The following is a 27,816-nucleotide window of genomic DNA, read 5'->3' as shown; positions in this document are numbered from 1 at the left end:
GGATGTATTTCTGAATGCCCTTTTACAGTAGCCCAATATACCAGTTTCAGCTTCAACCTGCGAAGCTCCAGTGGCATCTCATTCATTTCAACCTGTAAAGCTGATACAGGAGAAGTTTTAAATGCTCCACAGCATAATCTCAATGTCTGATTTTGTATTTTATTCACCTTATCTAACAGAGATGCTGAAGCTGTTCCATAAATCATACTCCCATAGTCTAATGTAGACCTTATAAGTGCACAGTATATTCTTTTTAGAGACTGTCTATCAGCTCCCCAATCTATTCCCGCCAAACACCTCAGTACATTTATTCTTCTTTTACATTTATCTACTATCTGTTGAATGTGTTTTGCAAATGTTATCTTTGAATCCAACCAAATACCTAAAAATCTAAATTCATTAATGATATTTTTATAAATTAACATGGGTTTTTTTTTAATGTGAAAAAGTATAATTGTTTTAAAATTATGAGAGTTAGAGTATCAGCAGGTTCCTTCTTGAGCCATGGCACAACATTTAGTTAAAATAGGCCTGGTAATTTCGGCTGAGATTATTTTATTTTTAACAGTAAATTGACACTATTGTCTTTAGTGTGCAAACATAATAAATGTATTTCATTAAATAGAAAGTTGAATGAATATTTAATTAAACAGTGCAATTAAAATGAACTGATCATGTTGTATACGTGTGTGTTTCTGTGCATTGGTGTCTTTTGTGTGAATGTATGTGTGCATGCTTGTCAAATATTATAAAAAAATTTGTCAAACATTTTGTTAAAGATTAGGACATCTTTGACACAAAAAAACACTTTAACATTTCCTTATACTGTAGGTCTTAACATTGCACCTAGCAGGCCAGTTAGATCTTTTGCTGTATTCCCTTCAAAGACAGTGTTTGCAGATATATAATTTATATATTTTTTATATATATATAATTATATATTTTTAAGACTGTTAAGATTTTGTATGGATACATATATAGGCCTATAAACCTATTTTGACCCTTGCAAAGACTAAAGTCTCAAATCCAAAGAGATATTCTTTATATATCATTTCTCCGATCACAAATGCAGGCATGGTTTTATGTTTACGTTGCACGATGCAACGCAGCGCGTAAAAAGACAGTAGAAGTCATTATAATCCGTAATTATGTCCACTGGAGGCAACAAATGTCTCATTTGTAATGGGTTTTATTGGTTTTGTCTGGTCGTGCCGGGAGACGGCATCACAGTATGGTAAGGGAAGTAACATTTCCGTCACACGCTTGAGGTATTCGGCCAATCACAACGCACTGGATAGCTGGCCAATCAGAGCACACCTCGCTTTTCAGAACGATGAGCTTTGTAAAAATCGACGCGTTTCAGAAAGGCGGGGCATAGAGGAGAAACAATAATGTACAGTATGTGGAAAATAAAAACCTTAAACCGCATAAACACACTTCATTAGCTACACCAAATACACAAAATAATGTTCTTTCTAGAAACATCATATGACCCATTTAACCAGCCATTTCAACCTAAAATGAAATTTTTTCACAAAATTCAGTTTCTTTTTTAAATTAAACTTTTATATTTGAAAGAGCATATCAAAACACTGTTCATAAACCTTTGCTTTGTTGGTAAGCTTACTTATAATTGCTTTAGTACCCTTATTAGTGATAAATTTACTATGCCAGGCAGGCTCACTTTCCTTATAATTTCTCTGACAAGCTTCATGTAACACACTCTGCCCTGCCCGCCTTAAAAAACTCAGACCAATCTAAATTATTAGGGCGTAGCCTTATAAATGAGACACTATTGCTGTTACATGTCAACAAGTATTGAAGCAACAATGAAAGATCAGTTATTGTGATTGGCTGTAAAAATTTAAAGAGATATGACGCTACAACCTTATTTGGCCCATTTTACCTGATAGCCCATTTTAGCTGACTTCACCCTACATTCATTTTGTAGGATAATTAAATTACGTAATTCCGTTACATGTACTAGTTACTCCCCAACATTGATTATATGTGTGATTATATACTGTCTCCATATCAAGTGTGCGAATGATAGGGGGTTTGACCCCATGATTGAGGCTTAAAGCGTATTCAAACAATTCAATAGCCAAAAAAAATGTATATTGGGGCTAGATGTGAAGTCGCAATCGCCTGAGGAAGTAACAAATCGCCGCTCCAGCGCATTTCATCGTTAAAACACTGACTTAATTATATATTTACACCACAAATATACCACAAACATTCAGTGTTGTGTTTAAAGCGTCTTTAAAATAGATTAAAACACTTTCGATTGAATTTCCTATGTTCCTATGAGTTTCTCTTCATTATTTGTGCATTCATTTGGTTTAGGTTAGGAATTTTTGATTGATTTAATAAATGAATGAATGAGTAACTTTATGAATGAAATAGATTAATTATTGTGTACTCACAGTATTTACGCTTGTTCCGAGTATTTTTTTTTCCCCTCTGCGGCTTCCGTAGCGAAGGCAACTGCACTCCGAGTAGTACAGAGCCAGTTTGTTGTTTTTGGCCTTTTAGCCAAACAACTTGAGGTGCTCTTCAGAAATCCCGTCGAGGAAAATGGCTAGCTCTTTCGTGGTATGTTATATTTTTGGTACATACGTAAAACATATGTTTAACTGAGATAAACAGGAAGTATTTACATAATAATGACAGGAAAAAACACCGGCTAGTACAGGAACTATCACTGTAGATTTTTTAAATTAAGAAAACTACACTGTTTAAATGTGCGTACAAACTGGACGTGAAATTTAGTGCGAGGTTAGATAGTGAATACAGCGAATGTTGCTGTGTTGTACTAATTTTGATGTTGTTTGTGGCAAGTGTTTGTACTATTTTATGCTCAAGCATAAAGTTTACTAATGTGCAAAAAAAGGCAGATTATGAAGACATACACAGATGACAACAAATTACACTACTTAAGAACAATAACCTGTTTATGCATGCATTTATATTGTGTGTGATACTAATTTGTATAGGAATAAAATATGGTTTTCTAATGCACATTTCAAACAGGCTGAAGAACAAGATCAATCAGGGACACTGGAAGATCCAACAAACCTTCGCTGCAGGAAGTGCCGTAGATGTCTAATAGACTCGACTAGCCTCCTGAAGGTGGGAGAATTATGATCTAAAACTTAGAATATGTTGTCTTTGACAGGTAACTGCAGTATATTGGGAATGGTTTAAGATTTTCATTTATGTAAAAGGAATGATAATCATCAGTAACGTATATTCCTAAGTGGCACTGCTTTATATTAATACAGGTAGTAGCATCAAGCGATTCTGCAGCCACATGCAATGTGTGGCATTTGAATGTTGAATCTTTGCCAGATTGGATTTTGGCAAGTGTTGATCAGGTAGTTTTTAATTTATGTTTTTAATTAATGCAATTTGGGCTGTTGACATCTGAAAATGATCTATTCTGATCAAATGTACATTTCTTGCAGGCCAGTTGGACAGTGGGGAAATTAAACTGTCAGAACTGTGGAGCTCGCTTAGGAGGCTTTAATTTTGTAAATTGCTCTAAATGCTCCTGTGGACATGATACAACTCTACATCTCAGTAAGAGTCGTGTTGATCAGGATCTAAAACCTCCAGTTCTTTTGACAAGACTAGGAAGGACTAGAGAACATACTGTGAGGAGAAAGAATGAGGTGGAGTCTCTCCCTCAGAAAAAAAGCTCAGCTCCCTCTCCTTCCTCAACCCTCAGCTTTTCCTGTACTGTGTCCCATGTAGCCTCTGCTCAAACTGAACTTGAGGTTGAGGTAACTGAAGTACCACAGATTCTTGAGACTGTTGAGAGAGGCACAGATGTTTCTTTACCTTCTGAATTGCCACCACAGCTGTCTGATTATCAGGAGAGCTTAGAGGTAAGGCTTGTGGGTTCTGCTTCCCAGAGTAGAACCTCTCTGGACAGAGCTGTGAATCCAGAGGAGGTCAGACTCAGAGTGATGGAGGAGCCATCAAGAAACATCTCACCCAACCTAGAGCCAAAGCTTTCCAAGAGAGAGAAAAACCGCCTGAAAAGCCTAAGAAGGAAGCAGAGGAAGAAGGAGCGTTGGATTCAGAGACAGCAGGAGGCAAAAGATCTGGTGAGATGTTTTAAAGTTGTGGGTGGTGCCAAAGTCTGACTCATTTTGTTCTTATTTTTGAATTAAATCAATTTGGCTCCCCTTCAGGATGTTCATTTGGAATTCATTGAATTGCAATCACAGACATTTAAAACAATCACACATACTTTATAGTCCAAAATTAGTTTTCTGACAAAACAAAAATCATTCATTTTGAATAATTATGGCTATTTATTCCCTGATATGCATTTCTTCTGAAATGATTAGACATTTTTCTTAACACAGACATCAGAAATGTGAAAAAGGTTTTAATTTAGGCAAACAACACTATACATTGTCCAACAGCACTCTACATTATCAACATTAAAGCTTGTGAGATTGCAATTCTATACATAATGTCAACTCCATAATTATTAGCAACCTTCTTAAATATGAACAAAAATGAATATATAAAATATATAACAGTCATGGATAATTCACAAAAAGTGTATTATTAAAAATTACACTGACAGATGTTATATGAGTTTCATTTCATTTTAAAGGCCCATTTACATCAAGAATGATAATTATAAAAATAAATATAACAATAGCTACTTTAGCATCCATACCAATACATAATAACTTTCTGTTTATTATAAGATTGCGCTGCAGTTGTAGTCTGCTACTTTAAAAGTTCAAGCTCTTTAAAACCAGATGTATTCTGATTGATTGTAAAAAAAATATATATATATTTATCATTCATCAGTTCATCAGAAAAAAAAATGTTATGAAAGTGATTGCAATATCATTCCTTTGTGACGTTATTGTTATAGCTGTGTGGTGTGGACTTCCCTATTCTTATATAATTAAAATGATTATTAAAACTTTATTGTTATTGTTACATTTATGCATTTGGCATATCTAAAGTGACTTACACTGCATTCAGTGTATACATTTATTCAGAACCCATGACTTTGGCATTTCTAGCTCAATGCTCTACTGTTTGAGCTACAGGAAAAGTATAGTTATTGGGGTGAATACAGCTTTAGTTTTTTTTTGTGCCACATTTGATTTACAATTCTGCATCCTGTTTGCTTCCTCAATTCTGAATGGTATGCAGCTCTAGATTGTTTAATCTATGAGGAGTCAGATAAGCAAGAAATATGTGAACTATTAAAAAAGGAGCTGTGTTGTGCTGAAAAGAGTTCTGGCAAAATGTCAATAATAGATTTGTGGATCAGGACAGGCATAAATCCACATAATAAGCTGCTGCAAGATCATGAGGATCTTAATAAGCCATTCACAGCTGCATGTGGCTGTTGCAGCAGGTGTCATTTTATTGGAGAATTGTTTTTTTGTTTTTTTTTTCCCTCATAATGTATCAGTTCTTCATTCATATTTTATGTGTTGCTTCTATCTATCAGGCTATGAAGTGGGACCTAACGGGCAGCGATGATGAAGAAAGGGAGGGATACACATGTGCCGTGTGTTTAGACGTATATTACAGCCGTTACGAGTGCCATCCTTGCAGTCCTGTGTTCTTTGAGCCCTGTTTGAGAACTCTGGCTAAGAACAGGCCAAGCAGTACCCCGTGTCCTCTCTGTAGGACCCTCATATCCCATGTGCTCTTTCAGGAAGGTGAGTGGAACAAATAAACTCCATTTTCTCTCATATTGCTTGGAAGAACTTTATCTAACCACCTGATGAACCTTTTGTTTCAGAGCTCAATCAAACTACAAAGACTTGCTTCCCAAAAGTGTATTGTTCAAGACATGAGACCTTTCAGAAGACCAACTATTCTAAATGGCCCCTGCCCAACTGTCCAAAGCGTTTCCGCATCTTTTGGGGTTTGTCATATGTCATTTGCATTGGCATGTCTTCAAGACACTAGTCGTTAAAAAGTTTTAATTACAAGTTGCACATTTATTTTTTTTATTATATTTTTGTTATTTCAGTATTTCAGAGACATGGCGGCCCTGCCAGTCGCTGGCAGTTTCCCCACAGAGCATTTGGCCTGGATGCATTGGATCTGGGAGACATGTGGGGCTGGCCATTTGACATTGACTTTGTGATCATCTCAATCTACTCTCTGCACTGGGTGATGGCGTTCATCATCTTCTGTGGCCTCTGCTACTTCCTCCTCCTCTGATGTATGGAGGATTCATTCTCACTTTGTTTGCTGTTGCTGGACAAATGCATGTTGTTGACAGTGGAAATCTCATCAAGTGCCTCATACTTTTATTTCAATGTAGCTTCAAATATGATGCAATATTAAGGTGTTTTTCTTCCTGTGGGAATCATTTGTGTGTTTGTGGTTTAGGTCTTACAGGGTTCGTGCAATTCATAGATATCACGTTAAGCAATTACCTTATAGCATCTGCCTACTTGACCTGTAAACAGTATTATAATGCAGCAGAAAAGAGAAAAAGCAATAATTCAGGGAATAATGCTTAGTCTGTCTGTACACTTTGATAAGTTGCCTCTTTTTCTGTTACCATTAGGCCTACTTGGAGCGGCTTAGATGCTTGTTTAATGCTATACCCAGGTTTATGTTGTACAAATTTAATGGCTTCTTTTACACAGTAAAATGTTTCAGAACATGTTTTGTTGTGTCAATTCATTCTACTGGAATGAGATTTATTTATTTATTAAGATTTGGCAATGGCCAAGAATGACAGCCAAATCCCGTTTGGGAATGTATTTTTTGTTCATCTGAATCCTAAGAGAGTTAAAGGGTTTAACCATTAACTAACGTTCCCAGAATGTTGCATGTAAGTTTTTGTGTGACAACACACATACATGCATTAACATTTCAAGGAGGTTTCTGTAAAAACATGAACTACATGTTCTCTAACGCTGTTTTTAAACGGAACGTTTCAAAGAGGTCTTGTAGACAGCAGTTGTATTTACTAACAATAAATAGATTAAGCAAACATTATTTAAGACGCCGATTACAAATAAAATCGTGAATGTTTCTTTTTCCGCACACTAAGCAATTGTGTTTCTTCGACGAACCCGTCTATTTAGGGATCGTGAAGCCCGCAGCTGTGGAGATCCAGCAGCGGTGCTCGGCCCTCGACAGGGGTGAAGGTGACTCTCCTGTTGGTGCGGGAGATGCAGAGGAAGCGTCGCGGACGCTCGCTCGGCTCCGTCACATCATTCTGATCATCGAAACAACCCGCATCCAAGGATCGACCTCACCCTCTCATCGAGGACAGACGGATTAAAGATATTTTCTCAGTGAGGTGGTTTTATTCGTGGATGCGTATGCATGTGTTCTGCACCGAACGGGCGAAAGAACCGCCCCAGATCCGCAGCCAACATGTTTCAAATCGGCAAGTCTTCGCTGAGGGATCCGGAGCGCCGGGAGAGCACCGAGAGCACGCGGAGAGCTCAGCGGGCGATGGATGACTGTAGAACGGTGAGCGTGCTGAAGGACAACCGCTGTCATTCTTCTGCGGATGCTATTTTTTGATAGGCGTTTTTTGGTGTCTACACATTAAAATTACTATCAATTATGTGCAAATTAACAGATTTAGCGTTAGGCTACCTGTATGAATAATTGCAGTAGAAACGTATAGCCCATCAACATTGATACTTACTATATTTAAAGCCCATGTACGGGATGTGATATATTGAAATATTAATTGCTTCTAAGATAAGTAATTAGTGTTATTATGTTTATCATTTGCTATTTGTGTTTTCATACTGCACCACTGTTTAGACATTACATTCCTCCCCACAATCCCATGTGTTGCTATGTGGCATCTAGATAATGGCAGCTAAACTCGTGTTTACCCTGCTGGAAAATCCAGTTTAAGCTGCTAGCTGTTTTGGAACATTTCTAGGTAGTCCAAAATGATCAACCAGCTACCATAACTGCTTGACTAGCCAGTAACTGGTTTGGTGCTGGTCCAAGATGGTCTACCAACCAAACCAGCTACCATGTTCCAAAACACTGCTGTAGCTTAATCTATACACATTGACTTTCTAAAAATAGACTGAGCAGGATTTGTCTCAATTTTTAGACGGTTCAGGAGTTCAACACTCTTGTGGCTCTCCATCGTGAGCAGGTCATCTCCATAGGGGAGAATACAATTGACTGTCCTTCTTTAAGGGCACAGATGCACAAGACTCGCATCAAAGGATGTGCCGTAGCCCAGGTCGCCTATCAAAACCTCATCGCAATCTCTGGGTAAGCCTGTATGTTAGAGCAGTCATGTAGATTTGATGACGTGTCTGTAAGATGCCATATAATGTGGTTTCTCTTTTTCTCTCTGTGCTTTTCTTAGGCCAGAGGATGGTGAAATCCACCCAGAAATATGCAGATTGTTCATCCAGCTTCAGTGCTGTCTGGAGATGTACATTACCGAGATGCTCAAATCTATGTGTCTGTTGGGTGTTCTGCAGCTCCATAGGAAAGGTGTTGTGTCAATGACAGCCAGCAGAGGACAGCAGATTCTTTACATAAGCAGACATGAGTACATAAAGCTAATATACTGCATGGTGACATACTACTGTCAGTCTGAAGGTGGTGGAGATGGCACAATAAATACATAAAACAGTTCCTTTAAGCATTCACTTGTTTTTCTGTAAGCAAAACAAAGCATAACTTCGAATCTTGTGTCACTTGCTTCAGGAAATGATGTGTGTCCTGATCCAAACATGGACTACAGGGTCGACGAAAGCTCTGATGTGCCGATGCTGGAAGATCGATCATCGTCACCTGTAGATTTTCCTCAGGAATCCTGGGTCGTGTGCACAGACATTGAGAACATAGAGAGGTACGACAAACAGGATGAATGGATTAGGAAAGACAGCTTCCACTTTTTCAGCAGCCTTGGATCTGGAAGTACTTTTCAAATTCATTTACTCCATAGGGATATGAAACAACCTACCAGCTCTGAGATGAATCACAACATGACAAACTTTGAAGCAAAAAGTATTTGAAAACCTGAGAAAAAGAAAAAAAGGAGGACTGTAAACTGCAACCTTTGAAAGGAATGAGCGAATCCCAATACATAATCAAATAAAAACAAAAAAACAATGGCCTAATATAAAACTACTGATTATAATCATTAATTATAGGTGTAAAAACAATACATTAAATTTTTTTGCTATATATGTATACACGTGTTCATGCTTCGTTTTTTGTTTTCATGTATATAAATGTATACTTTTATTTATCAAGCATGCAATAAATTGATCATAATAACAGTAAAGACATTTATATTGTTACAGAAGATTTCTATTTCAAATAAATGTATAAAAAAGTCCAGACGTGGTCAACACTGATAATAATCAGCATATTAGAAGGATTTTCTGAAGGATCATGTGACACTGAAAACTGAAGTAAAGGCTGCTGAAAATACAGCTTTGCTCATTTTAAATTTTACATTTACATTTTAAAATATATTAAAATAGTAAACAGTTATTTAAAATTGTAGTAATATTTTAATACAGCCTAGGTGAGTATAAGAGACTTGTATATAAAATGCTTGTCAGTCAATTTAATGTGGTCTTTAAGTGCTTTTTGCTATAATCTCAGTTGACGTCCTATGTTGTGAAATGTCTTCTAGTGATATGCGAGAAATGAGGAACCTTCTAAGCAAACTCAGGGAGACAATGCCTTTGCCACTGAAAAATCAAGGTATGTCTCAAACATTTTTAGGAATTTATTCTGATAATATGACCATTTTTTTCACACATTTTAAAAATATGCTCATATAGCTAGAAATGTGTTTATTTTTTAATGCTGTGCTTTTATGTGTGTAGATGACAGCAGTCTGCTAAATCTGACTCCTTTTCCACTGGTGAGGCAGAGGAAGAGGCGATTCTCCGGGCTTTGTTGCCTTGTGTCTGGCTGAACCTTCAATACTCTCAAGTCTTCTTTTCTGATCATTAATCAATTTACGCTTCACTCGTCTCCTTCGTGTCTCTGGAACTGTTTCGCTAATGTAACTTGTCCCTGGACGGTGTCAAAACTACTTAATCCCTTGTTGGAGGACAGAATCTCCTCGACTCAAAACCCTGCCAATTGAGTTTTTAAGCAAAATCAGTGGGCTATTTTTAGTTACCGAGAGGTTCATTCTTTGTCATGTGCTGTGAAACCATATGATTGTATAAAAAAAAGCAAGAGAATGAAGTAAAATAATAACGTCTGTCTCTGATTTTCTTTTATCATAGTTGTAGAATTTGTTGTCAGTGAAAGGGCACGTTTAGTTATAGGATTGCTGTATTTCATCTTCTTGCTTCTTGTTTTTTTTCTTTTATGTAAATTTAGTCACTGCAATGCTTTTAATTTAGTCTTCCATAAAGGGGAAATTATGAAAAAAAATGATATTAGTCATTTTAAGGGCACAAGAACGCTCTGCACTAAAGCCATTGCTATTTCATTCTAAGCTTGAAACTAATAAAACACAATAAAATTCACTATGTACATAATACAAATAATTGTAAATAAAACATTGTAATTATTAAAATTGATTTTAAAGATTTATTTTTAATTTATCCATTCAAGACATCAGGTTTATGTGAATGCATATCAGTTTAATGAGAGTTTGCAGCATGATTTTTGCTCCTCGTGTCAGGTGTCTATAAAGTGTGCATAGTTACAGCTCATATAAGCTATAAATCATTTTATAATGATAATAAAGTTGTTTTTTTACTGTTGTTTGTTTTATTGCAACCTACAGTAATTTGCATTCAGTTTTTTTTTTGCCTTTAAAATTAACCCTTAAAAAAACGTAAGAAATTGATGCATGTTTAAAATTAAGACCAAAGTGATTATGAAAAATAAGATAACGTGCAAAAGAGACCTCTAATTTGGCACGAAGAAAGGCAATAACTTTGACCTGTAATAACATGTTATCCATGTACTCCCTGTCCACATTCCCATGGTCTAAAGCAGGAGCCAAATGTCAAAGTGAAGACTTCCAGCTGCAGGGGTTTACTGGAAGCAAAGGGGGATGGACAACTTATGTAAAGAGAGTTGTGAGAGAATGCTTTAAGACAATTCATCCAGCTCAGAATTAGAGTTACTTTTCCAGAGTAGCTGATTGTGCATCTGTCTCTCTCATTTTAATGTGTATTCATATTGCAGTCAAACTCAAGAGGCTAAAATTACACTTGATAGTGTGCTTACATGCTTTTGGAGGAGTCTGAAATTGATGTATTATTCCTCAAGTTCATGTACTATTAGGTTTCTGCAGCTCTTCTCAAGAAACTGTCTGTGGTAAGATCTTGATTACTCAATATATTAAAACTGATGCGTATATTTGTGTATAACCTACTTCTTTCTATTTTCCCTTAAGCTATCAAGTTCCAACAGGCTTTCTTCTCTATGGATCGTGCTACCATTCCCCTGGTCCTACTCTGCAGCCTGGCTTCATTTACTCCCATTATGGGATGTTTCTGTGACCATTACCCATGGAGTTCATGGTCCTATTGCACCAAAACCTGTAACTCTGGTACCCAAGCACGTACAAGGTAACGTTATTTAACATATTTCTGATGTGCAAAGTTTATTATTTTAATATGTACATTTGTTTTGTTGCAGGGCTGTACGCTATGATGAACACTGGAACAAAAACAATTGTTTCCAGCTGTGTCAGACACATGAGACCAGAGCATGCAATGTTGAGGCTTGTCCCATACACTGTCAGCTGACTGAGTTTGAACCCTGGTCAGAGTGCTCGCCGTGTGCCAAAAAATCTGTGAGTAAAGCACACAGATATTAAAATTAAGAGATTTATTCCAAAGTTAGTTTGGGTCCTTAAAACTGATTGGTCTACCAGTGTTTCAAGAGATATAATATCAGATATAATGCTGATATAGAAGCAGAGTAAATGTGGGACTTTTCACTGTTTGTCCGTCTTTTCACGTTCCTGACAGACTGTCGGTTTTATTTAGTTAAATATTTACTCACCCTCAGGTCATCTAAGATGTAGATGAGTTTGTTTCTTCATTGAAACCTATCTGGAGGCATCCAACAATGGTTCCTCTGCAGTGAATGGGTGCCGTCAGAATAAAAGTTCAAATAGCTGATAAAAACTATATCTGTCAAAAGCTGGGAAAAAATAATTCTGAAAGTGATTCCAACGATATCATTCCTCTGTGCCGTTATCCTTAGTTGTGGTGTGGACTATTATTTTCTCAGAATTAGAACAATTTTTAAACTTTGTTATAGTAGTTATAGTTATTGTTATCATCCTTGGTGTGACGTGGTCTTTAAATTTCAGTTACATTGATTTGTAAGTCGCTTTGGATAAAAGCGTCTGCTAAATGTAATGTAAATGTATGTGCCAGTAGGTGGCGATAAGCGACAAGTCTTTATGAGTGAGACATTGACTCATTCATTCAACAGATTCGTTCAAAATGCGCTTGTTAAAATGGTACAAAATGTCTAAAATGTATGTTTCTGAATATTAACTGCTTTAAAAAAGTAATATCATACTCGCAACCATGCTGTTTTCCCAAATATCAGCATGTAGCCTTGTTCTAATATTGTGTTAATATTCAGCAATGTCAACATTCTTGCTAGTGTGAAATTGCTTAGTACACTGCCCTAGTAAGTGTGTGAATATTGTGTGATTTAGTTCAGAACCAGGTCTGTTTTGAGGCCAGCTCAGTTTGGGGGGGAAGATTGTAGTCCATCTCTTACAGAGGAAAGAGCCTGTCATCCCTCCAAGGAATGTGGAATTGATCCTGTCAACTGTAAAGACAAGTTCACCTGTGACAGTGGTAATTATCTTCAGCAACTTCTTCACAACAACACAGCATATTTGTGCCTTAGGTTTAAGATTTGTCCTACATTGATTTTATAATCTAGCATGTATTTGCAGTTTTAAATGCTTAGAAAACAGGTGCATGATCATTAACTTGCTTTATTGCCCCTGACTTGCTAGGAAGATGTATAAACGCTACTCTGCAGTGCAACAAACAGAACGACTGTGGAGACAACTCTGATGAGAGAGACTGTGGGCAAACAAAAAGCGTGTGTGCAAGTGAACGGATATTTGCTTTCATTCCTGGAGCAGACCTGATTGGTTATGGGTGAGTTGCAGATAAAGATCATTTGGGTTTCTTAGATTGCAAAACATTTTCAAGGACGTGGTAAGCTTTCAGGTTGTTGTTGTGCTGTCGGCAAAACAAATCGGCAAATCTGAGCTTGTACTCGTCTTAAAACTGATTTAAAATTAGATTTGATGCTGCAGCAGAGCAGATGAGAGGCGGTGTTCTGGACAACTCATTCATGGGGGGTGCATGCACTCTACAAAGACACAAGAGAAACTACTACAGAAGCCCTGCCAACATTGAGAGATATGAAATCAAGGTGGGAAAAATCTCATTTCTGTCTGTCATGCTTTGTTTGCTGGAGTAGAAAGATATCCAAATTACACAATATATTGACACCATACAGGTAGGCTACGTTTATTTGTTTGTTTAAAATATATTGGCTAATATTCAATATTTAATTTCTGCCCATTTAAATGTACCAAAACCTCTATGAATGTCATTTTAAGATGATTGCAAAAGGAATAATTATCCATCTTTTATATTGTACATTATCATGTTGTAATGCTAATGGATAATTATAAAGGTTTTTGTAGTTTGTACAAATATAAACTGGGAGAAATATATATCCATAAATAAACTGACGTATAGTCAGTATTGACCAGGATTTCAATATCAGTGCATCTAAAAAATAACGAATTAGATTAACAGCTATTTATTGTTTTACCTTTAAACCAATCACACAAATCTCATGAAATGGATCAATGATTGGATTTTCACATTTTATTTGATTTGAATTCATTCCAGGTAGAAAATCTTGAGGATATTAAAGAGCAGGAAATCAAACCCCAAAAAGTCAACTTGGCCAAAGAATCACGTAATTTACTGCTCAAAGATGCAGTGAAAGCATCTCAACAAAAGGCAAGAGATCTCAAGCTTCAAACTATGATGCTTTATGCCTTATTTATGCCTATTTATTCAGATCTCTTTCTGTAATTGTTGTGCAGGACTCTGAGTTTTACAGGGTGCATCAGGTTGTTGCCACATCAACATTCAGACTGAAACCCTCTGGCCTCTACCTAGCAGACCAGTTCCTTCAGTTTCTGAACAGTCTGCCACTGGAATACAACTATGCCCTTTACAGACAGATCTTCCAGCTGTTTGGGACACATTATTTCAGCTCTGGGACATTAGGGGGGAAGTATGACCTCCTTTTCCAATATGATCGAGAAGAACTAAAAACCTATGGTAAGCAGACGTTATCAGCATTAGAGCTCTCGGTCACGTGGAGCTCATGTGACTTCATTAGATTGTTTTCTCGCATTTCTGAAATACAATGAAACTGTTCTTTTAAATCAGTTGTATCTCCTTATGATTCCCAGGACTGACAGAAACAGAAATGAATAGTTGCTTTAGTCAGGATTCCTCCATCTTTACTATATTCTATAACAGAAAATCATTTAGTTCCACATGTGGGAAACATACATTACAAACCAAATATGAAGGTAATACATGCACAAATGTACTATCTAATATATAAGGCTTATGTTTTAAGTTATATAACCCCAATTTGAAATACACTTGTCCACTCCAGGGTCAATTGTAAAAGCAGCAGAGAAGTGTATCACGTCAGTGCAAGGAGGTAGAGCTGAATTTACAGCAGCCCTGGCCTGGGAGAAGAGGGGTGTATCGCCAGACAGCACCACATACCAGAACTGGATCAAATCTACAATAGACAATCCAACTGTTATAGATTTTGAGGTTAGATGGAGAAACCTGTCAAATATTTGTGGGTATATAATACCCTTTTATTCAAAAGAATGACACATGAATAAAAAAAAAAGGTATAATAAATAATTAGATTAATATGGATTTGTCAATGTCTTATCTAGCTTTTGCCTTTAGTGAATTTGGTTCAGGGCTTCCCTTGTGCTGTGACGAAGAGAAGGCATCTTCATAAGGCACTGGAAGAATATCAGACCGAATTTGATTCCTGCAAATGTGCCCCCTGCCCAAACAATGCTCGGGCTGCTCTTTCTGGAACAGAGTGCATTTGTATTTGCCAGACCGGGACCTATGGACCAAACTGCGAGAAACGAGCCCGGGATTATACTACAGGTTCACATGCATGCCTAGAAATATCTGTATCCAGTATAGCATAAAATATGTCATTTATTAGATACAGACGTAATAGATAATATTATTAAGATAGAATATTAATAGATATATAATATACATCATATGAATAAAATGTAATGCTTAAAAAATTATTCATTATAAAAAAATAGATAAGGTGTCAGAAATACATTTCCGTCCACATCTCACAGACGAAGTTGATGGGCGCTGGAGTTGCTGGAGCTCTTGGAGTACTTGTGACGCCACCTTGAAGAAGCATCGTTCACGTACCTGTAACAACCCTGCACCGCAGCGAGGCGGCAGACCCTGCCAAGGCCCTGAGAAACAGGTGGAGGAATGCACCATCTCTATTTTCCAGACGTAAGTGCCCTGTCTCGTCTGCAGACTACAAGCAAAGGTATCAGTGGGGTCAGTGGCACTAACATTTCTCGCAATTGCAATTTGCACATAATTACATGTGTGAACGCATATAAATTTGTTCTTAGCTTCATTCTGATGTTGATGAATTTGTATTGTTCTAAAATAGGCAGTGTGTGCATGCAGCTAGTCATTTGCATACAATCCATACAATCTCACCTCTCTCTTCTGCTCACTTGTGCTGCTCTCTCTCACACACTCTATCATGTAGACTTAGAGTAAAATGTGTTTTTCTTGAAACCACTTGAAACACGTCAAGTGGTTTTTTACAATGTGATTGTGCTTTAGACCAGTGTTTCCCAACCGGGGTGCCGTCTGTCGAGAGCAGGGGTGCCGTGTAAAAAATCCTTTTTTAATATTTTTAAATTGCTAAAATGTTAAAAAAAGCATCCATTATATAATATACATTTCTGATGTCGCCAATAATTAGAGATGCACCGAAATTTCGGCTGCCGAAAATGAGTTCACCGCTCAGGTTTCACTTTCACGTGGTGTGACGCTCTGCGTATTATCCGCTCTATGCGTGTGCGCTCCGCTCAGTCGCTCCACTCATATACCGGTCATGCGAATCGGAACAGCAAAGTCCCACTCAAAAATTAAGCCGACAGGAAACATCGATGTAGTACAGGATTATTTCTGTCTGCAATAAACAAGTTTGTTAACATTTCCAAAGGGTGCCGCGACTAAAAAAAGGTTGGGAAACACTGCTTTAGACCGTTCATTTCCCAGCTGTGCATATGCCTATAGAGGATGCTTTTTTTATTCTCAGACATGATAATTGTGTCATTTAGTTTAGCTGTTACATTTCTAATAATATATTTTCAAAAAATTATAGTCCAAAAAAAAAAAAAAAAATCCCTGTTACATTTCTAATAATATATTTTTCAAAAAATTATAGTCAAAAAAAAAAAAAAAAATCCATGATTTACTTACCCTCATGTGATTACAAACATGTATGACTTTCTTATACGAAATACAAAAGATACTTTGAAGAATGTTGGTAACCAGTTTCACTTCCCATTGACTTCCATTATATTTTTTGACCATACAATGGACTCCAAAAGTCAGTGAGACCTGAAACGGTTTGGTTACCAAAATTCTCCAAAATATCTTCTTTTGTATTCTGCAGAAGTAAGTAAGTCTTACAGGTTTGAAACAACATAAGGGTGATTTTTGGGTGAACTATCCTTTTAAATGAATATTAATTTACTGATAAATTACTGTTAATACTGGGCATAACTGTGTTTATTGTGTACATGTAGTTTCAGTTGGTTCAAAATTTTATTGTAAAGGTATTAATTTAAATGCATTTTAAGTTATTGATCAAGCACAATTTCATGTGCAATGAATGCAACAAATGTCTTTTACAGGCAAAATGTGTGCATTAATGATGATGACTTTGAGACTGAAGGGTCCCGTGAGAGCCAGTTGCCCCCCGGAGCTTCTGGCTGTCCAAAACCCCGTCCACCTGCCAACAGCCACCTGAGGGTGAGAAAGCACAAGACCTTCTTTCTCTAAACTGAAACTTTTACATCACATGCCATTTATTCCTGCCTGCTTCCACTAATGTCTAGCTTTTCCCTCTAATTCCAGATCAACAAACGTCAGTACGATTATGGAGATCACGAGGAGTTTGTTTGCTTCACTGGTTTTAAACTGGATGGATACCAGCTCATTCACTGTTTGCAAGACGGCACTTGGGAGAAACCAAAGGGACGGTGCATTAGTAAGCCATAGAAATGCTGATATAATTTATGATCTGAAAGCTCATTTTGTCCCGTACAGTTTTCACTCCATGTTTTCCTGTCATTCCAGGAAACATTTGCTCCAAACCCACAGTACCTGATGGCATGACGATATACCCAGACAAAATGGAGTTTCAAGTAGGAAGTGACATCATGCTGGCCTGCTTAGAGAGTGGCATGAGTCCCTCAGGGCGTCAGTATTACACGTGTGGGAAGAGTCTTGTTTGGGAGCCAAGCATCCCACAAGACATACACTGCAAGATTGGTACTTTCACAGAATAAATGAGCTTTTGTATAATATTCATACCATTCACATCTTTAGCTCCTTTGATGCAAACATGGTTAAATGAATAACACATATTTTTCCGCAGATAAACCCTTTGTACCAGACAGCAGCTGTAAACCTGGAGAGATGCATGATGGGACTAAATGCGTCTGCATGTCCAAAGAGAGATGCAGGTATGAATGTCAATAGTTTCAAGTTTTGTGGACCCTAATATTGTGGTCTGTTTGGAAACGTGACCATTAAGCACCATGTATTTGTCTATCCTGCAGAAATTACAGAGCAGATTTGTGTGTCTTTGACGCTGACAAGGAGACTGCCATTATGATGTCCCTCTGTGCTTTTTATGCTGACCATTGTCATGGAGACAGATTATACTTTATGAATCATGGACCATGCAAAACCGACGCAGGCAGTCTGGACTGGGCCAAATTCAGGGCCAGCGTATCTGAGCAGAGCTCGGTGCGGGAGCCCTGCGGTTCAGACACCTGTTACGAGTGGGAGACCTGCTCAGGTACAGATCTGATCACGAATCCTTATGTAACGTGTTATTTCAGAATCAAAGCACCTTTGGTTTGTATCCAATTTAAATAATTCAACAACATCTTTTCTTCTTAGTATCAAAAACATGCGAGTGCAAAATCCCCAGAGAATGTTCCAAAGATGGGAAGCAAATGTACTGCTTGAAAATTGTGAGAACGCAAAGCACACGGAGCTTGAATCTGTGCTTCATGGCTGCCATGAAGTGCAGCAAGATGGAGTTTGAGCTTCTGCATGAAGGTCCTTGTGCAAGTTCTTAATTGTGCACCAATTTTCACAGCTGAAATGCTCACTCATTATTGATTTGTACAGATAACCCATTGTTGTTTTATAGTCACACACAGCATGCTATGCAGTTATTTTTTGAGCTGTCTGGATATTGATGTGGAACTTCACTATAAAACATTATCAGACTTTCAGATGTGTTCTTGTAATTATCTGTTAAAACTTGTGTATATTTTTGCAACATTAAAAGGCTTTCTTCTATCCCAGCATGTGCAGAGACAAATAAAAGTAAGTTATTTTTATGTCGATTACACTGAAAAGTGTAACTGTGACTTTGATCTGTTATTGGCCAAAATGTAAGAACCATTTTATTAATGAATGGGCACTTATTTACAATATATTTTTATATATATATTACATATTACTACACATTACAGTTTAAAAAAATCATACAGTTGCAACAAGCAATGGAAAGTTGTTGTTTATGCCTGACAATGTCCAATGCTGAGTACTGTGATGTCTTTCCCTTGACATCTCCAAGCCCCGGCCTCGCACTCTGAAACCATCTCAGGAGCTCCGCCCATTAGAGAAACACACAGGTGGGCGGAGTCATCCGAACAGTCTTCAGGATCTTTACATTCACATTTCGAACCTGGGGACACATGTACATGTTTTACATATACATTTTTTGCACTTAGCAGACACTTTTATCCAAAGCAACTTATTTTCAAGCTATGACTTTTTTTTGCACAGAGGGAAACCACTCAGATATGACTAAAATGTAAGAATAAATATATATTTCATACCTGAAATATACTTGTGTACACAATTATTAGTTTTATTAATTTAAAACAAACATACATATTAAAATAAATACAATAAAATATATACAATAAATTAAATTATTTATTATTGTTTTACTATATGTTATTATTGCTATACATTATAAATGAGTATATAAATAATGTATTTTAAAATAAATTGTTAAAACTGCACATAAGAAGTGTCATGTCTTTTATCCTTACATAACAAGGTTTTGATGTTTTATAACAAGCCTACCGTCACACGTCTCCCACTCATGACAGTCCTGACAGGATGTGAATTTGGTTTCTGGCCAACTGCATGCACTATCTTGTAGCAAAGTAAATGTTTGCCCCAGACACTGCAAGGCCCCGAGCTGGCAGATGCTCATTCTGTTCACCCGTCCAGGACGCACAGAAGCACAAATGTGGAATGACGCCCTGGTCAACGTCACATAGAGATTTCACAATAACGCATGCTGCTTTGTATGGTCATTATTACTTTTTGCATTCAATACCAGAACTAATAAACTTACTTGCATTCATATGGCATTTTGCAAACACACTGCCCCTTTGCTGATTTTTCCCATGGTTTGCAGAGTAGGCTTGGTTGAGTGGGCACGACTTCCACTATTCAGAAAAACAGTATAAGAAATAATTGAAACCAAGAACCTGATTGGTGTTTATTAGGAGCCTACAACCTACCTGGCTTGCATCGGACACTCTCAGGTGATGGATACCAGCTGAGACCAAGACGGCACATGATTTCTGCTTCACCTTCTTTCTGCATCCCACTTGGGCATGACAGGGTCACACTCTCCCCAATCAGATAAGCTTGTTTTGAGGGTGTGGCAATGACATTACTCAGAACAGCTGGAGGATCACATGCAGTTTCTGGTGAATATACAATAAAAAGAAAAAGAGAGTAAGCAATCACTTAGCAATGCATTAACAACTACCCAGCACACTTTAGAATTACCCATACAACAGAAGAAAAAATATATAAAAATCTGGCCAAAATACTTTAAAATGTATTTTAGAGGAAAGAAAATATTCCAATCTTACAGTAGCCTATGTAGGCTAAATACATTTGTGTATGGAATAGCTTATTATAGCTCAAAACTGAATATATAGAGATTTAATAATGTTTAATTTTTATTTACATTGGAACATTGCATAATATGTTACTTTTTGATTTTTTTTTTTTTTTCAAATGTGTGCTCACAGGAGTTATATAGCCAAATAAAGCTTTCTTCAAATGTGAAATGTGAATGTATTCTCATAGATTGAAATATATGGAGGGCAAAATATATTTTGTAAATGCTTTTAAAAATATATATTTTTATTTTTAAAATATATTTTATTTGATTTTATACGTATTTTATATATATACAAAAATGGCCATAAAATATATTGGTGGAAAATATATTTATGTAAATAAATGTAAAACATATTTTAGAATTTTTTCAAATAAATATATTAAAAAAATTGAACACACACACACACACACACACACAGTATATGCATTTTTTTATACATTTATTTAAAAATATATTTTTGACATATAGAATTACTTTTGCACTGCATGGGTAATATCCTCCAGGTCAGGTGCTCTGTACACTCAGCGACTGGATTGCCAATGTGATCATGTCCGTCTGTGCAGGTGTACTCAATCTTACTGCCCACCGGATAGATGTCTTTGGGGTCCTGAATACATGATGGATGAGATGTAAAACATATGTCTGTTGCGAGTTTTGTGTATTGAAGGGGTTTTCACTTATGTGCGTATTCCCACCCCCCTCCAGTTCCCTTGATTAGGGAGACAATTACCACAACAAATCCATTTGTCAAAGGAGGTGGAGTTTTACATGTCTTCACAGGTGTCACTGAGGGATCAAAGCAGTGGGGCTACACACACACACACACACACACAGTATATGCATTTTTTTATACATTTATTTAAAAATATATTTTTGACATATAGAATTACTTTTGCACTGCATGGGTAATATCCTCCAGGTCAGGTGCTCTGTACACTCAGCGACTGGATTGCCAATGTGATCATGTCCGTCTATGCAGGTGTACTCAATCTTACTGCCCACCGGATAGATGTCTTTGGGGTCCTGAATACATGATGGATGAGATGTAAAACACATGTCTGTTGCGAGTTTTGTGTATTGAAGGGGTTTTCACTTGTGCGTATTCCCACCCCCTCCAGTTCCCTTGATTAGAGAGACACTTACCAAAACAAATCCATTTGTCAAAGGAGGTGGAGTTTTACACATCTTCACTGGCGTCACCGAGGGATCAAAGCAATGGGGCTCCATCATTCTAAAGTATGAAAAACTGTTGTGAGTTTGGTCTGAAAAACCAAAAAAACCCCAAATAAAATGTACAAATTTTTGATCCTCACTTGAGGTGTTCAAAATCAGGGTCCTCACAGCTCTTCCACTCAATGGTCTTTCCAATGCAATTCCTGCCTCCGTTTCTTGGAGCAGGATTATTACACGAACGAGTCCTTGACTTTTGACCATGAGAGCAGATACTCCAGGCAGACCAACAGTTCCAGACTCCTTCAATTACTCCTGTAAAGCAGGACCAGTTTGACATATTTGAGACAAGAAGAACAGGCTTGTTACTTTAAACAAATAAACTGCATTCAGTGCTGAATCAATGCTTTCGCTGCTGACTCTTTAACGTCACAAGAAAAGAAAAACGTATTTGCATTATAAATGTAAATGAGTTGTGAGCGGTCTGTATTGAATATGGTGCAATAATAAACCACTTGAGGAACTTATCCACAAGTTGTTTTAATGAATATAGTAAAAAAAAATCGGTTTGCAAACAAATCCTTCAATTCAGTGAATAGACACATAGCAGGAACTGATTCAACTGAATCAATCTTGCTTAATGACCGACAAATTTTCATTTTCTTCAGAGATGTCCAAACCAAAATAAAATTGTGTGTCAATATCATTACTGACCGATTGTTCAGATGATCGTGTATCATTAAAGATACACATTTGCATTTGAGTTTATCTGTAATAAATGAACAAACATTCTTACCAGGTTGTTCTCCGAGGACATGGCCATTCTGGCAGGCATTACCGCTGGTGCCCGGCCTGCACACACAGGCGCACACACCGTCAGTGGGCACAGCCATACCGTTGTTCTGACACGGTCTGCAGTGACAAGGGCTCTGCTCCTCCAGATAGTCCTCCAGTGCCCTCTTGAGGTGGAGTTTCTTCAGCCCGGCACATGGCACCTCTTTGACCACCTCATACAGTGGTTGCAACTAGGAATATGACACCAGATTATGAATGCTTCTATACTTACTTTATACTTCTACGCACATGTTTTTGATGTCTTAATTCTGTCATACCTTCTGTTTTATTACTTTAGGGAACTCCTTCACTGATCCAGCCCATTTGGAATACATCTGTTTGTTACTGTCAGGGTTTTCCAAGTCTAGAAGACTAAGGCCAGCGATATAAGCGGGATGTCCTCCGATAACGTCTGTTTTTACTGGCATCTTATGATTTCTGTTCTCTGTGAAACATTTCAAAGGGTATGTCAGGTCATAACATTCAAATCTGATATTTAAATTACATTACTTGACATAGAATCAGTCATTTGGACTAACCGCTGAAACTCTCAATTGTCTTCATCAGTTTCGTACACTTGGTTTTTTTCTTTTTATAGAAGAGCCGTCGCTTCACACGTGTAATACACTGGTGGAAATCAATATCCGTTTTACCTACATTAAAAAAAAGAGAGATTCACACATATTTTACATAGGGTTTTTGTTGATGAGGGAAAACTAAAATGACCAATCTGGCATCCATCACACAAAACCTGGACTGAAGCATGCACAAAATTCTCTAGACCAGAAAAATCAAGCTTTAGGGCTGTGGGCCAAAAGCAAACATTGCACTGCATTCAAATATATTATACTAAAATATATTACATTTAAAATAAATAATGAAACACAAATTTAAATGTTTGGATTGAATATTGAATGCATAATGGTACTCTTGTGAACGCACGTCGATTAACACGGAAGAGAAGAAATTGTTGAATAAAGTCGTTACTTTTTGTTTTCTTTGCGCACAAAAAGTATTCTCGTAGCTTCATAAAATTACAGTTGAAACACTGATGTCACATGGAACATTTTAACGACGTCCTTACTACCTTTCTGGTCTTTGAACGTGACAATTACATTGCTGTCTATGCAGGGTCAGAAAGCTGTCGGATTTCATCAAAAATATCTGAATTTGTGTTCTGAAGATGAACAAAGGTATTACAGGTTTGGAACGACATGCGGGTGACTAATTAATGACAGAATTTTCATTTTTGGGTGAACTATCCCTTTAACATAGGAAAAACGGAAGTTAACACATACTCATCTCCATCATATAACTTGCGTCCAGCTCCAGCAGGGCCCGATACTGGCCACCCAGAGAGCCCTCTTCCATGTAGTGTGTGCCATAACGCTGTATAAAGAATCGATAGGCTGATGGGTCATACGTGCTGGGCAGGGCCGACAGATCCTTCCAGAAGTCTTCAGATAGAGGGAGGTACTGAGGAGCATTGTTCTGGAACTGAGCCACCTCTACCTCATTTCTTATTATCAGCAGATGATAGGTCTTTAAGACAGAAAGAACAGCATTTTAAATATAATACAATCAAATATTTGTAGCCTTTTTTACTATTTAATATGCTGAATCCATTGTTACCTTGTCCTGTTTCAATTCGTTATGAAAGGTTTTATGATCATGACCTCCTCTAATTTTTTTCCTTTCCTCTTCATGCCTCATGTAGGACCAGGAACTGTCGTAGTACTCGTCAGTGAAGTCATTTTCAACACTGACCTGAAAGGAAATAATAGAAACTGTTTATATTAAACAGTCAAACCAAAAATTATTCAGACACAAAATATAATTTTTTATATTTTTTTTACTAGTGGGTGCAGGACACTGTAGTTCATTTATGTAACTGAGGATAGGAAAAAAAAGTGAACTGTGACATATTATACCCAAAAATTCTTCATACAGTGGACTACCAGTAAAACTGATAAAAATTTCGGACCAAAAATTATTCAGACACTTTGACCTGACCATGTTTTGCTTAAGTGTTTTTTTCTTTAATTGCTAATGCGAACTTTTTACACCACAGACTGAACAAAGCTAAAGGGATAGTTCACCCCAAAATGAAAATTCTGTCATTAATTACTCACCCTCATGTCGTTCCAAACCCATAAGACCTTCGTTCATCTTCAGAACACAAATGAAGATATTTTTGATGAAATCTGAGAGCTTTCTGACCCTCCATAGACTGCAAGGGTCCTTCCATGATCAAGGCACAGAAACACAGTAAGGACATCGATAAAATGGTCCATGTGACTTCGTAATTTTACGAAGCTACGAGCTAATTTTATGAAGCTACTTTTTGTGTGCAAAGAAAACAAAATAACTACTTTATTCAACAATTCGTCTCTCCGCATCACACTAGCGCCATATTGGTCTGAACGTAAACAACGTATACTCATACTTTGATCTGAACATAAACGACGTATGCACGTGCTGTTGACACAGAACACATACATTGTTTACATTCAGATCAAAGCAAGCGTGTGCGTTGTTTACGCTCAGATAAAAATGGTGCTATAGGGTGACGTGGAGAGACGAATTGTTGAATAAAGTAGATATTTTTGTTTTCTTTGTGCACAAAACGTATTCTCGTAGCTTCATAAAATTACGGTTGAACCACTGATGTCACATGGACCATTTTATCGATGTCCTTACTATGTTTCTGTGCCTTGATCGTGGAAGGACCCTTGCTGTCTATGGCAGGGTCAGAGAGCTCTCGGATTTCATCAACAATATCTTAATTTTTGTTCCGAAGATGAACGAAGGTCTTATGGGTTTGGAACAACATGAGGGTGAGTAAGTAATGACATTTTCATTTTTGGGTGAACTAACCCTTTAAGCATTGCTTGGTAATTGGTTGACCTAAATTGGTATTATATAATTGTGTACTTAAATTTAACAGTTGAATACTTTTTGGTTGATTGTAATCCAATACATACCTTTCTATCAAAGTTATCTGACATTATCAAGATGAATTTGTTCAGACACAGTTTAACTGAGTTCTTGTCATATTTTATTACCATTTTCTAAACTATAGCGAATAAACTGTGATAATGTGAGAAATGTTGAAGGTGTCTGAATAAATTTAGGTTTGACTGTAATATCCTAGCTACCGTTATAATAAAGAGATGGGCCTAAAATTAAATTTTCACCTGAAAGCTATATCTGAGCAGACTCTGTGGAACTCTGTAGAAATCTCTGTGATCTCCACTGAAGACTTTCTTGCACTGCCCACCAAAGTTACGAGTGTTAATGACACCGGCTCTCAGCTCACCCGTCAACACATCAAACCTAAAGGACGCCAAATATTACATATTGTATTATACCATTAATTTAACAATGGTTTATACTGAGTGTAAAAGCCGTATTTTACCCTCTTCCTGTGAGGTCAGAGTTGGGCGGTGGCTTTTGCCCATTACACACTACAGTGCCACTGCCACTACAGCGCTGCTCATCTAAACCATCTTCACAGTCATGATCCCCATTGCACACCAGAGACGGATTTATGCACTGACCTATAAATAAACAAACCAATGAAAACTGTAAACTGACTGTAAACTGTCGTCACAAATTTAATATCATAATACCCAGAACGACTTACCAGATGTGCAGCGAAACCTGTTTCCGCATCCTGCCTGTAGGGGGCAGCTTTTCTTAGGTGAACAAACCTGCCTCTGGATAGCCTCGCCTGTACAAGAGCTGCCTCCAAACTGAGGGAACGTCTCTACGGGACGCATTCGAACCTGAGAGAAAACCCCATTAGAAGGTCTATCATTCAGTTGTGGCCAGTAGCAATTATACTCTCTAAACCTGCTTCAAATAAAGCTGTGTTTATTTGCTTACCTGTGTCTTGGTACAGCCGTCACACTCTGACCAGTCCCCATACGGTCCCCACCTGCAGTTTACCGGCTGTTCACACCTTGCATAACAAAAACGTGCCAGGTTAATAGACGCAAAATATCAAAAATTATTTATTAACAACCGAATAAAATCTAGGTTGTATGCAGCACTCACCAAATACAAGGCAGAAACGCGAGGAGAATTAATAAAGAGGCTCTAGCAGCTGGGCACATCTGAAAACATCAGTGTTATTTTATTATTTATTTTATTTCAGTTTTACTAGTAATTTTGATTACTTAATTTACTAACCAGTTTATCTCAGTTAGTTAAGGCAATATTTCTAGTGTTCGTTTAAGTCCAAAGGCCCGTTCACCATGATAACTACAACGATAACTTTAAAGAAAGATAGTTCCATATAACGTTAGTTCTAAAATCCGTTCTAAATGTAAAAGAATAGCAGATGCACACCATAGCTATAACGAAACAAAGGAACACTATGCTTGGAATAATTTTCAGAACGATTTTGTTTTCCAGCTGATGAACGATAAAAACATTGACAACCAATCAGAATCCACTTGACTTTAAAAAGCCCGAACATTTAAAGCGACAGACAACAAAACTACAGAGCTCTTTTTTTATAATAGGCATAACTTTATCTTGCGTTGGTGTGGACGGTAATACTATCGTTCTCTTTATCGTTTCGTTCTTGGTGTGAACGGGATTTCAATTTTATTTTATTTTACGTCAATTCCAACAACAACACTGGAATCTAGCCTTGACTACCATGCCATGCTTTTTATTCTCTACATCTGCAATTCATTCCTTCATTTAAAGCGACAGACAACAAAACTACAGAGCTCTTTTTTTATAATAGGCATAACTTTATCTTGCGTTGGTGTGGACGGTAATACTATCGTTCTCTTTATCGTTTCGTTCTTGGTGTGAACGGGATTTCAATTTTATTTTATTTTACTTCAATTCCAACAACAACACTGGAATCTAGCCTTGACTACCATGCCATGCTTTTTATTCTCTACATCTGCAATTAATTCCTTACCTTAGCTTTTTGTGTGAACAACTTCTTACCTTAATGCTGTGGATGCTGTAGACTAGACAGATTGCGCGTTTTGGTAGATGCAGTGATGGGCCTGCTCATATAAAGGAGCTTTTACAGGGATTATGAAATCATTCTGCTTTGGACAGGAATTCCCAGCATGACTCAGCTGAGGGACCGCCAGTGCTGGCTTGTTTTCCCTCACACTGACTTTGCCAGTTTATATTTCATCTCTGGGATTACTGTGTCAGTTTCACAATCTGGTCTTTAAATTGGTAAATTCCAGTAAACAGTGTATGCATGTTGTTTTTGTTTCTGTCATTTGACAAAATCATGGGGTTCATTAAGTAGGCCTATTGTAAGGAAGATGGTGAAATAGTGTTTTGTCCCAAACCCTGTGGAACACATAGACCTCTGTCTTTAGAGAGTTGTGCAATGTTTGTTTTTCAGGTCGATGACCAATCACAGAGTGACACTAGGGTCAAAACTTGTACTGAGTAGAGATCCACTGAATGCTCTGTTTCTATGTGTCACAATAAAGC

At 37.3% G+C, this 27,816-nt stretch overlaps 4 protein-coding genes across 7 annotated transcripts; 3 read left to right on the top strand and 1 right to left on the bottom strand.

The window, feature by feature from the left end:
- The first annotated feature begins 2,487 nt into the window (after positions 1–2,487).
- LOC107681134 (E3 ubiquitin-protein ligase RNF180-like) lies at positions 2,488–6,700 on the top strand. The gene is made up of 7 exons (XM_016477302.1): positions 2,488–2,595; positions 3,034–3,132; positions 3,285–3,377; positions 3,468–4,112; positions 5,495–5,708; positions 5,792–5,917; positions 6,026–6,700. Exons 1-7 carry the CDS (start codon positions 2,578–2,580, stop codon positions 6,217–6,219), a joined length of 1,389 nt encoding a protein of 462 aa, XP_016332788.1. The 5' UTR covers positions 2,488–2,577; the 3' UTR covers positions 6,220–6,700.
- A 465-nt stretch (positions 6,701–7,165) lies between these two features.
- On the top strand, positions 7,166–10,445 carry LOC107681136 (regulator of G-protein signaling 7-binding protein B). 2 transcript variants are annotated; one of them, XM_016477304.1, is made up of 6 exons: positions 7,166–7,491; positions 8,099–8,265; positions 8,363–8,493; positions 8,710–8,854; positions 9,650–9,720; positions 9,846–10,445. In XM_016477304.1, exons 1-6 carry the CDS (start codon positions 7,342–7,344, stop codon positions 9,935–9,937), a joined length of 756 nt encoding a protein of 251 aa, XP_016332790.1. In that variant the 5' UTR covers positions 7,166–7,341; the 3' UTR covers positions 9,938–10,445. The 2 variants fall into 2 exon arrangements, with proteins under 2 accessions (XP_016332790.1, XP_016332791.1); XM_016477305.1 differs by lacking the exons at positions 9,650–9,720; positions 9,846–10,445 and adding an exon at positions 8,951–9,114.
- A 651-nt stretch (positions 10,446–11,096) lies between these two features.
- On the top strand, positions 11,097–18,692 carry LOC107681131 (complement component C6-like). The gene is made up of 18 exons (XM_016477296.1): positions 11,097–11,304; positions 11,384–11,558; positions 11,629–11,785; positions 12,668–12,812; positions 12,977–13,124; positions 13,272–13,404; positions 13,893–14,006; positions 14,093–14,333; positions 14,468–14,590; positions 14,680–14,846; positions 14,978–15,203; positions 15,413–15,581; positions 17,009–17,126; positions 17,232–17,364; positions 17,454–17,648; positions 17,755–17,842; positions 17,939–18,180; positions 18,285–18,692. The coding sequence occupies exons 2-18, from the start codon at positions 11,413–11,415 to the stop codon at positions 18,464–18,466; spliced, it is 2,727 nt and encodes a 908-aa protein (XP_016332782.1). The 5' UTR covers positions 11,097–11,304; positions 11,384–11,412; the 3' UTR covers positions 18,467–18,692.
- An 89-nt stretch (positions 18,693–18,781) lies between these two features.
- Positions 18,782–27,525, bottom strand: LOC107681132 (complement component C7-like). 3 transcript variants are annotated; one of them, XM_016477299.1, is made up of 18 exons: positions 27,278–27,525; positions 26,395–26,453; positions 26,224–26,299; positions 25,982–26,123; positions 25,754–25,895; positions 25,533–25,671; positions 23,968–24,102; positions 23,634–23,877; positions 22,875–22,988; positions 22,614–22,780; positions 22,298–22,526; positions 21,645–21,816; positions 21,475–21,562; positions 21,222–21,354; positions 19,937–20,125; positions 19,768–19,861; positions 19,491–19,672; positions 18,782–19,083 (listed from the first exon to the last, which is right to left on the bottom strand). In XM_016477299.1, exons 2-18 carry the CDS (start codon positions 26,451–26,453, stop codon positions 18,914–18,916), a joined length of 2,475 nt encoding a protein of 824 aa, XP_016332785.1. In that variant the 5' UTR covers positions 27,278–27,525; the 3' UTR covers positions 18,782–18,913. The 3 variants fall into 3 exon arrangements, with proteins under 3 accessions (XP_016332785.1, XP_016332783.1, XP_016332786.1); XM_016477297.1 differs by having other exon boundaries at positions 27,307–27,525; XM_016477300.1 differs by lacking the exon at positions 27,278–27,525 and adding an exon at positions 26,530–26,613.
- Positions 27,526–27,816: the final 291 nt, after the last annotated feature.

This window comes from Sinocyclocheilus anshuiensis, unplaced genomic scaffold (genome assembly GCF_001515605.1).
Source record: "Sinocyclocheilus anshuiensis isolate Anshui unplaced genomic scaffold, SAMN03320099.WGS_v1.1 scaffold412, whole genome shotgun sequence".
Classification (NCBI taxonomy): Eukaryota; Metazoa; Chordata; class Actinopteri; order Cypriniformes; family Cyprinidae; genus Sinocyclocheilus; species Sinocyclocheilus anshuiensis.
Note: the sequence above shows the minus strand (reverse complement) of the source record. Positions and strands in the feature narration are given on the sequence as shown.

What these genes read in the sequence shown, in the direction of transcription:
- LOC107681134 (XM_016477302.1), top strand. An exon ending in TTTTGGCAAGTGTTGATCAG is followed by an intron (nt 3,378 to 3,467) that starts GTAGTTTTTAAT and finishes CATTTCTTGCAG; the next exon opens with GCCAGTTGGACAGTGGGGAA. An exon ending in GCGTTTCCGCATCTTTTGGG is followed by an intron (nt 5,918 to 6,025) that starts GTTTGTCATATG and finishes TTGTTATTTCAG; the next exon opens with TATTTCAGAGACATGGCGGC.
- LOC107681136 (XM_016477304.1), top strand. Translation starts at nt 7,342, where the DNA reads ATGTGTTCTGCACCGAACGGGCGAAAGAACCGCCCCAGATCCGCAGCC. An exon ending in AACCTCATCGCAATCTCTGG is followed by an intron (nt 8,266 to 8,362) that starts GTAAGCCTGTAT and finishes TGCTTTTCTTAG; the next exon opens with GCCAGAGGATGGTGAAATCC. An exon ending in TCTGCAGCTCCATAGGAAAG is followed by an intron (nt 8,494 to 8,709) that starts GTGTTGTGTCAA and finishes CACTTGCTTCAG; the next exon opens with GAAATGATGTGTGTCCTGAT.
- LOC107681131 (XM_016477296.1), top strand. Translation starts at nt 11,413, where the DNA reads ATGGATCGTGCTACCATTCCCCTGGTCCTACTCTGCAGCCTGGCTTCA. An exon ending in ATTACAAACCAAATATGAAG is followed by an intron (nt 14,591 to 14,679) that starts GTAATACATGCA and finishes TGTCCACTCCAG; the next exon opens with GGTCAATTGTAAAAGCAGCA. An exon ending in AGACATACACTGCAAGATTG is followed by an intron (nt 17,649 to 17,754) that starts GTACTTTCACAG and finishes ATTTTTCCGCAG; the next exon opens with ATAAACCCTTTGTACCAGAC.
- LOC107681132 (XM_016477299.1), bottom strand. Translation starts at nt 26,453, where the DNA reads ATGTGCCCAGCTGCTAGAGCCTCTTTATTAATTCTCCTCGCGTTTCTG. An exon ending in TCTGACCTCACAGGAAGAGG is followed by an intron (nt 25,672 to 25,753) that starts GTAAAATACGGC and finishes GGCGTCCTTTAG; the next exon opens with GTTTGATGTGTTGACGGGTG. An exon ending in TGACAAATGGATTTGTTTTG is followed by an intron (nt 21,355 to 21,474) that starts GTAAGTGTCTCT and finishes TCATGTATTCAG; the next exon opens with GACCCCAAAGACATCTATCC.